The sequence below is a fragment of the Petaurus breviceps genome, unplaced genomic scaffold, assembly GCF_028583685.1.
Source record: "Petaurus breviceps papuanus isolate PSGF00001 unplaced genomic scaffold, PetGlider_PUasm1.0 90825, whole genome shotgun sequence".
Lineage (NCBI taxonomy): Eukaryota > Metazoa > Chordata > Mammalia > Diprotodontia > Petauridae > Petaurus > Petaurus breviceps.
Genome location: NW_027187353.1, coordinates 31,654 through 40,447, shown reverse-complemented (window position 1 = coordinate 40,447; position 8,794 = coordinate 31,654). Strand labels below are relative to the sequence as shown.

The 8,794-nt window shown below is 39.3% G+C and overlaps 1 protein-coding gene across 2 annotated transcripts in view; it reads right to left on the bottom strand.

The window, feature by feature from the left end:
• Window positions 1-3,495: 3,495 nt before the first annotated feature.
• Window positions 3,496-8,794, bottom strand: part of PLA2G12B (phospholipase A2 group XIIB) — a 31,689-nt gene continuing 26,390 nt past the window's right edge. For both annotated transcript variants that reach the window (XM_069071507.1, XM_069071508.1), the window contains exons 3-4: window positions 8,664-8,794; window positions 3,496-4,040 (exon numbers count right to left, since the gene is read on the bottom strand). The exon at window positions 8,664-8,794 is cut by the window's right edge and continues 35 nt beyond it. In XM_069071507.1, coding sequence (XP_068927608.1) covers window positions 3,922-4,040; window positions 8,664-8,794 — 250 coding nt within the window. In that variant the 3' untranslated portion in view covers window positions 3,496-3,921. The remainder of the gene's footprint in view (window positions 4,041-8,663) is intronic.

Below are 8,794 nucleotides of genomic sequence, written 5' to 3'. Positions count from 1 at the left end.
AATTCCTTGAATTTCACATTTTGGCTTTGCCCAGTTTTATAGCTCTTCAGGCAAAGAATGGTTGGACCAGTTCACAACTCCATCAATAGGTCATTAGTGTACCTATTTTTCCATATCCCCTCAAGTATTTGTTTTTCTTTTCTGACATTTTAGCCATTTAATAGTTGTAAAGTGGCACCTCAGAGTTGTAATTCGTACTTCTATAATTAGTAGCAATTTAGAGTATTTTTTCCATGTAACTGATAGCTCTGATTTTTTCTTCTGAAAACTGCCTTGAAAACTAATCATGTCCTTTGACCATTTATCTATTGGGGAATGATTCTTATTTTCATTAATTTAGCTCAATTTCCCATGTATTTGAGAATTGAGAACTTTATCAGAGAAACTTGTATTCTTTCCCCAGTTTCCTGCTTTCCTTCTAATTTTGGCTACATTGGTTTTGTTTGTACAAAATCTTTTTAATTTCGTGTAATTTTACCTCCCATAATTTTCTTTATCTCTTTACTGGTCATAACCTCTTCCCTTGACTATAGATCTGAAAAGTAATTTTTCCCATGCTTATGATGTCACCTTTTATGTCTAAATCATGTACCCATTTTGAATTAAATCATGTACCTTATTTTGATATATTGTGTGAGATGTTGGTGTAGGCCTAGTATCTGCCAAAATTCTTTCCAGTTTTCCCAAAAGTTTTTGTTGAATAGTGAACTCCTGCCCCAAAAAGCTTGGATCTTTGGGTTTATCAAACACTGAATGACTACGGTTGTTTACCTCTGTTTATTATCTATCTTATCTATTCCACTGATCTACCACTCTATTTCTTGGCCAGTATCAGATTGTTTTGATGATTACTATTTTGTAGTATAGTTTGAAATCTAGAACTGCTGGGCTGTCTTCTTTTGGCTTTTTTCCCTCCATTGAGGGCCTTGATATTCTTGGCCTTTTTTTTCTTCCATATGAATTTTGTTTTTATTTTTTCTAGCTCTGTAAAATAATTATTTGGAGGTTTGGTTGGTATGGTATTGGCAATGAATAAGTAAATTAATTTAGATAGAACCATCATTTTTCTCATACTGACTTGGCCTACTCATGAACAATTAATATTTCTCTAATTGTTTGGATCTATCTTTATTTGTATGAAAAGCATTTTGTAATTATGTTAATATAGTTTCTGTGTGTGTCTTGGAAGGTAGGATCCCAAGTGCATTATATCATCTACAGTTATTTTAAATGGAATTTTTCTCAATGATGTATTTTTAAAAGAAGGGCAGTGGCTTGAATTATAACTAAAACAACATAACAGCTGCCCCGTTGGACAGCCAAAAAAGAATCTGGAAGACTTAGTAAAACAGGAGCAAATACCAACAAATCATCCTACAAATAGTCAATGATTTCCATCTGCTTTTTAGATAAGGAATTAAACTTGGTTTAATTATATTATAGCCCTTAAGTTTTGTAGGTAGAACTCATGAATTTCTCTCTCTTATTACTAAGAAAGGATAACAGTAAGCACTGTCCTTAGGGAAATCAGCAAAATGAATAAAAGGGAAGGGAAATTTTTCCATCCTGCAGGGGAGGCTGGGAAAGGAACATTAGAGGACAAAGCTAAATAAGGGGAAAATATTACATTCCAATTTAATCTAGTTCCACAAACATTTATTAAGCATCTACTTTTATGCAAGGTACTGTGCTTGTCACTGGGAAGAAAGACAATTTAAAAGTCCATGACTTCAAGAGGCTTATATCCCAAATCCCACATGATAGTTTCCTCTATGCTCATGGTTATTCTGCTCTAGATATCAATATTTGTCATGAAAATTATTCACTACCAGCAGCGGAGGATCACAGACAATGTAGAGAAGGGTACATTGATTTCTAATCCTAAAGTATAGAAATAAACTCAAGGTTTATTGAGGAGAGTGACAGAATCTATGTTTCTTTGTTTCCCCCAGAACAATGGTGTCAAGCTAACTGATCCATAAGGATCTCTGTGGGCTGTGTGTTGCTTTAGTTTTAAAATGTGGCATTATCTATGTTTTACTGTATTTTTATTTTGTTAAACATTTCCCTTTAATATTATTACATAATTATATTAATTTTATCCCTGTAATATTAAATATTGCACTGGTTTGGGCAGCACTTGAGAGTGCTATGGTTGGCATGGCATGCTTGATGCCCTTGCCCTAGAGTATAATAGCACTCTGACTTGAAAGGTTGTAGGCAATTTGAGATAATTACTCATTGAACAAATTATTGAAACTTTTAAAAATGAAGAAATTAAGAAGATAGAAAGTCACTTAAAGAATGGCTCCCAATGACATCCCTCATTCAGGATCCCAGAACCTTTAAAAGACTCCTCCAGTGAGTATCACCTAACTCTGGGAAATGCAAAGAAGCCAAAGGAAGCAGGTGAAACACAAATTATCAAGGAATGTGGGACTATAGATTTAAAGCTGCAGTAACAATAACAACAACTAACTGACTGCCAAGAACTTTACAATTTTTACCTCATTTGATCCTCACAACAACCCTGGAAAGTAGGTGCTATTATTATCCTCATTTTACAGATGAGGAAACTGGGGCAAACAGGTTAAGTGACTTGCTCAAGGTCACACAACCAGTAAATCTGAGGCTGGAATGTGAACTCAAGTCTTCCCAACTCTAGGCCCCATGCCCTATCCTTTACACCCCCTACCTTGCCCTACAAAAGACCTTAGAAATCATCTGTTCAGGCAGCTAGGTGGCACAGTGAATAGAGCACCAGCCCTGAAATCAGGAGGACCTGAGTTCAAATCTGACCTCACACACTTAACACTTACTAGCTGTGTGACCTTGGGGAAGTCACTTAACCCGAATTACCCTGCCCTCTCCCTTCCAAAAGGCAAAAAAAGAAAAGAAAAGAAAGAAATCATCTGTTCCATCTCCCTCCTCCTCTTATAGGCCAAGAACTTCAAGTCAATTTGTTGTTGATCAGTTTGGTCACATCAGACTCTTTGTGATCCCATTTGGGATTTTCTTGGCACAGATACTGGAGTGGTTTGCCATTTCCTTCTTCAGCTCATTTTACAGATCAGGAATCTGAGGCCAAAAGGGTTAAGTGACTCACCCAAGGTCACACGGCTAGTAAGTATCTGAGGCCAGATTTAAACTCAGAAAGATGAGTCTTCCTGACTCCATGCCTGGCACTCTATCCACTGTGCCATCTAGACTTGCCCAAAATCTAACATGTAGAGTGGTCCTGGCTAGGATTCCAAATCCAAGTCTTTCTACTACTTCAGGGAAATTACTCCACCTGATGTGTTTGACTATAAACAGGGGGAGATACATCCAGACTTAGCCACATTCTTTTTTTTTTTTTAGCAGCTATGTGGATGATAGTAAATGCCAGTCAAACTTACCAAGGAGATTTCATGGCCTTTCTAAGATACTAGAATCAGTTAAATGGGGATTACTCAAAGCAGTTCTTTTCAAAGTTTTTAAAAAGTTTTACTTTATTGTGTCTAGCAAGGGATAACCAAAGAATGGACTGATGGAAAGCCATCACCCTCCTCACCAGAGTCAAGATTCGCCCAAAGTTCATATGTGAATGCAAGCTTCAACTCCAGAACTCTCAGAGTCTGTGTTGTGTTTTCTCTGTGTGAACAGTTTTCCCAAGGCAGAGGAATTCCCAGGACTTGCAGTGGGATATTGGTGCTTCCAATCCCCCTCCTGCTCACTCTTAGGCAGGTCTCCCCAAAAGTCAGGCCTCACTTTCCAAGCTGTAATGTATTGCTTCCCCTCTCTCACTCTGTGGTAGCTAGGCTGTTACAAGGAAGGATGGACCATAGCTGATGGAGTATCTCCTGGTTTCACTGTCCCTTCTGAGGGAGGGATGCAGGCAAGCGTGGTCTCACTGAAGGGCAGGGGGGAGCCCACTCTTCATCATAATTCTTCCTTCTCTTCTTCGGCACAGAGGCAGGCTGCCCTCTGACTGTTCATGAATGGTCGGCAGCCCAAGGTCCATACAGTATTGAATATCGTGTCGGCCAGTGAGTCACAAGCTACACAAAACAAATGGAGAAAAGATGGGATGAGATGGAGTCCAGGCTCAACCCAAAGCTAGACAATGGAACTTAAGGGATAGCATGATGCCCACCAGAATTTAGGTCCCATGTCAACCCAAATGGGGAAAAAGTCAGTCACCCCGCATTTATTAAGCATTCAAGTCCAGATACCACCCTCCTAATGTCATTGGTTCTCTTCAACGATGAAATTTGAACAACAGTACAAGCACTCACTATATGCCATGCACTTGCAACACAAACAACAAAACTTGCAACAACAACCCAAAAAAAAAAGATAAAAAGAGTCCCCTGCCCTCAAGGAGGTCATAGTCTAATGGCAGAATAACATGCCAACAATTACGTGCAAACAAGTATAGGCAAGAAAAATGGGAGATAATCAGCAATGAGAAGGCACTAGAATTAAGGGGAGTGGGGAAAGGTTTCTTGTACAAGGTGGGACTTATCTGAGACTGAAGGAAGCCAGAGAAGCCAGGAGGTAGGGCCAAGGAGGGAGAGGCTTGTAGGCAATGGGAGAAAACAAGAGCATTCATTTAGATTTGGGATCCTTTAGCTGAATTTTGCAAAGAAACTAGAGTCAATCTACTACCCCAAGAACACAGTCACTACATATCCTCCAGAGCTCAGAATCACTGAATGTCTGAGGTAGAAGGAATCTCAGGGGCCATTTTAGTCTGACCCATACCTGAGCCAGACTACCCAGCATATTTTACCTGAAAAAGAGTCTCAGGCTAGGAGTGAGTGGTGGGTGGTGGGAATATACACAGGGCACCTTTAAATTTAATCTACAACATTAAGATTTTTCTCTCTCATTTTAAGCCTAGACAATCAATAACCTCTTACTTGTAGCATTTACCCTTTCTGAGGTTTAAATGCTTGTACTAGAAATTTAACAACTACCCTTGAGAGCTGATTCAAGCTGGTTCTAGCACACCCCTGACTCAAGCCCACCACTCACAGCCTGCCTCCCTGCTTTGAGACAGAGCTAATTATTGGAAAGATCTCCCCTTATTTGGAGCCAAAATCTACCTTTCTGTCCCTTCCACATAGAACAAATCTAATCTTTCTTCTACTGGATGGTGCCATCAGATACTCGAAGGTAGCTGTCAGGTTCCCAGTAAGCATTCTCTCTTCCAAGCTAAGCCACTTACTTCCTTCAACTGACAGAGCCTTGGAAGACACGACCTTAATGTCCATCAGTGTCCTACATTCTTTAGATGCTCTTAAATCTGTCTTATTTTTACTCATGTAGGATGTCCACTCCTGAACACAGCGCTCTCATTGTATATGGCTGTTGGCACATTGTTTCTCCCTCCAACCCCCCATTATATTGTGAGCTCCTCGAAGGCAGGGGAATCTTTATCCTTTTGCTGTTATTACTGTTGTTCCTAGCACAGTGCCTGGCATATAGTGGGTGCTTAATAAATGCTGGGCAACTGAGTTCTTCACCATTTGGGTTGGCATTGGACCAAAATCCCCATGGGCATCATGTCATCCCTTAAATTACATTGGGTATGTTCTGACCAGTGTAAGGGATGGCAGGACCACCACCTTCCTATTTATAGTATCATAGATTATGAGCTAACCAGGACCCTGGTGACCATCAGATCCAACCTTCTCACTTTATAGATGAGGGTCATACAGCTCTTATAAATGTAAGAAATATAACAAACCCAGGTCCTGACTCCAAGTCCAGTGCCCTAGCCACCCTGTCAGGCTGGTGCTTCAATCCCCAGACACTATGCCTCTCTTAAATGCGATTTTAGTTCTTATGTTGCCCTATTAATTCATATTAAATTTGCAGTCCACCAATGCCCCCAAATCTTTCAGGTGAACTGATATCTAGTCCTGTCAAGTGAGGTCACATTAATAGAAGTGCTTAGCACTGTGCCTCACAGATAGTAGGTGAATGAATGAATGAATAAATAAATGTTTTAGCCCTTGCCTTCACCTCTCCCAACCTTCCCCATCACAATAGTCCCTTGGGCAGTCATTTCACCTACAATAAACAATTCCCTTCCAAAGTACCTCTCTGTGAAGATCTCGGTAACTTAGAGTTCATTCACTAGTCTAGTCCATACTTCCCAGTGGAGAGACACAGGGGAGAGAGCAGGTCAAAAGCTGTCCTGTTTATTTGAGTTTTCCCTCTTTGAGTTGTGGATGAAAGGCAGACAAGCCAATTATTTGGGTGGAAAATGTCTTGACCTGGAGTTAGCAGCTGGTACTTTCTCATCCACTGTTGAAACTATTAGACTAGCTATAGATAAACAGATAGATACTCTTTCTCCTGGGGCCCATTTTTTTCTCCAGATTAACGGTTCATGCCTTTAGACTATTACACATTTATTTTGAGGGTTGATTATACTCTAAACATAGACCTATGAACAAGTCCCAAGCCACTCTCTGATGTTCCCTTTCCCTGAGAACTGAGGCCAATTGCTTGACCTGTCTAAGGCTGTAATGTTACCCTTTTAAAATATATGGTGTTAACAGCTTGCAGTACATCTTTGGCTTCAGAAGCCATAAGGATAAAGACAAAAACCCCCCAAGAGGCACTAGAAAAAATTTCCCCAGAAAGGGAACAGCAACTGGAGACTTTTTTTTTTCTTTTAGGCATTTTAAAAATATTTATTTTAAAAAGTTTTTCCCAATTAAATATAAAAACAATTTTTAACATTCATTTTTAAAACTTTGAATTCCAAATTCTCTCCTTTTCTCCCTCCCCACCCCATCCCACACTGAGAAAGCAAGCTGTTTTATATGGGTTATACATGTGTAGTCATGCAAAACATATCCATAATAGTCATGTTGTGAAAGAAAACACAGACAAAACAAAAAAATAACCCTCAAGAAAAATAAAGAAAGTTAAAAAATATGCTTCAATCTGTTTTCAGACACCATGAGTTTTTTCTCTAGGGATGGATAGCATTTTTCATCCTAAGTCCTTCAAAGTTGTCTTGGATGCTTGTATTACCAATAGCTGAGTCATTCACAGCTGATCATCTTACAATATTGCTGTTACTTTGTACACAGTAAATTTCACTTTGCATCCACTCATGCCAGTCTTTAACTGAGGATTTTTTTTAAAAAATCAATTTTATTTTATTTTCAGTTCTAAATTCTCTCCTTCCCTTCTCCTTTTTCCCCATCCATTGAGGATACAAGAAAAACAAGACCTATTAAAAATATGTTTAATAATAAAAAATAAACTAAAATGTTAAAACATGTATAATAAAAAAACATGCAAAACTAATTTCTACAGTAATCATTGTTTAAAAAAAATTTAAATGAGGAAGAAAGAGAAGAAAATACACTTTAATCTGCACTCTGAGTCCATCACTTCTCTGTCAGGAGATTGGCAGTATGTTTCTCATGAGTCATTTGGAATTAGGGTTGGTTATTATGTTGATCAGAGTTCCTAAATCTTTCAAAGTGAATTATCTTTACAATTTGCTGTAACTATATAAATTGGTCTCCTGGTTCTGCTCAGTTCATTCTATATCAGTTCATAAAAGTCTTCCCAGGTTTCTCTGAAGCCATCCCCTTCATCATTTCTTAGAGTACTATGGTAGTCCATCACATTCATATATTATAATTTGTACAGCCATTCCTCCAACTGGTGGACTTCCCCCACCTAAAGACTTTTCACCAAGTATGAATATGAAAGGTCCTTATACAGAAAACCATGACCAGCTCTCTCAATCTCCAGTAAAAATAGAAGAGGGAATAATTACCTCTAAGAATTTCTGATATATATTAGGATAACAGAATTCATAATCAACAAACTATTAACTCAGGCTTTGTTCCAAACGGTTAACATGTGAGTAGAGGAAAGGGTCTTCCTTTTAGCAACCACCATCCCTGACCCTACCCTCAAAGTCCTCTCTGCACCTGTGTTATGGGACACAACCAGTGTTTGTCTTGGGGATTTCCTTTCTCCCAGCCCTAAGAGGCCAAGGTCAGCCTCTCCCTTCTAGATAAGCTACAGCCAAAGACCAAAGTTCATGCTAAGCCTCCCCATCACAACCTAACAGTTTTTTTCCCAACTTTTTTTTTGCCCCAGGTGAAAATAATCCTAGTTAGAACTCTGATGACCAAGGTTGGTTGTAGAATTTAATTCAGCTTTTGAGATTTTTTTTTAAAAGAGGAGATAATTTAATTTCTCTACAATGAGTTAAATGGGATTTCCTCCCATTAGATGCTTGAGTGTTGGCCTTGGAGTTTGGAATACCTGAGTTCAAATCCCACCTCAGAAATGTACTAGCTGTGTGACCCTGGGCAAGTCATTTACCATCTCTCAGTCTCAATTCCCACATCTGTAATATAGGGATTATAATAGCACCTACCTCACAGGATTGTTATGAGGATTAAATGAGATAACCTATGTAAAATGTTTTGCAAACCTTAAAAAATCCTGGCTAACATTATTAATACCAGAAGCTCCTGGACACAAGGACTTCCCTGGGATAGTATCTAGAGTCCCGTCCCTCCTTTCCTGAAGCAGTCGCAATATTCCACACGTTCTGCATATCTCTCCCCATTGCACTAGGCCAAGGGAAGGCAGGAGCCACCTGCCTGCACAGAACTGAGGCTGTGTATTACCTGCCACCTTGGAGACAAAGCCCAGGCTACGCTTGAGGTCTGAGCAGATGGAGTGCAGGCACCAGCGGAACTTGGCGTCGCAGCGGTATTTGTTGGCGCCACATGTGTCATAGCAGGTATCCAGCTGGTTG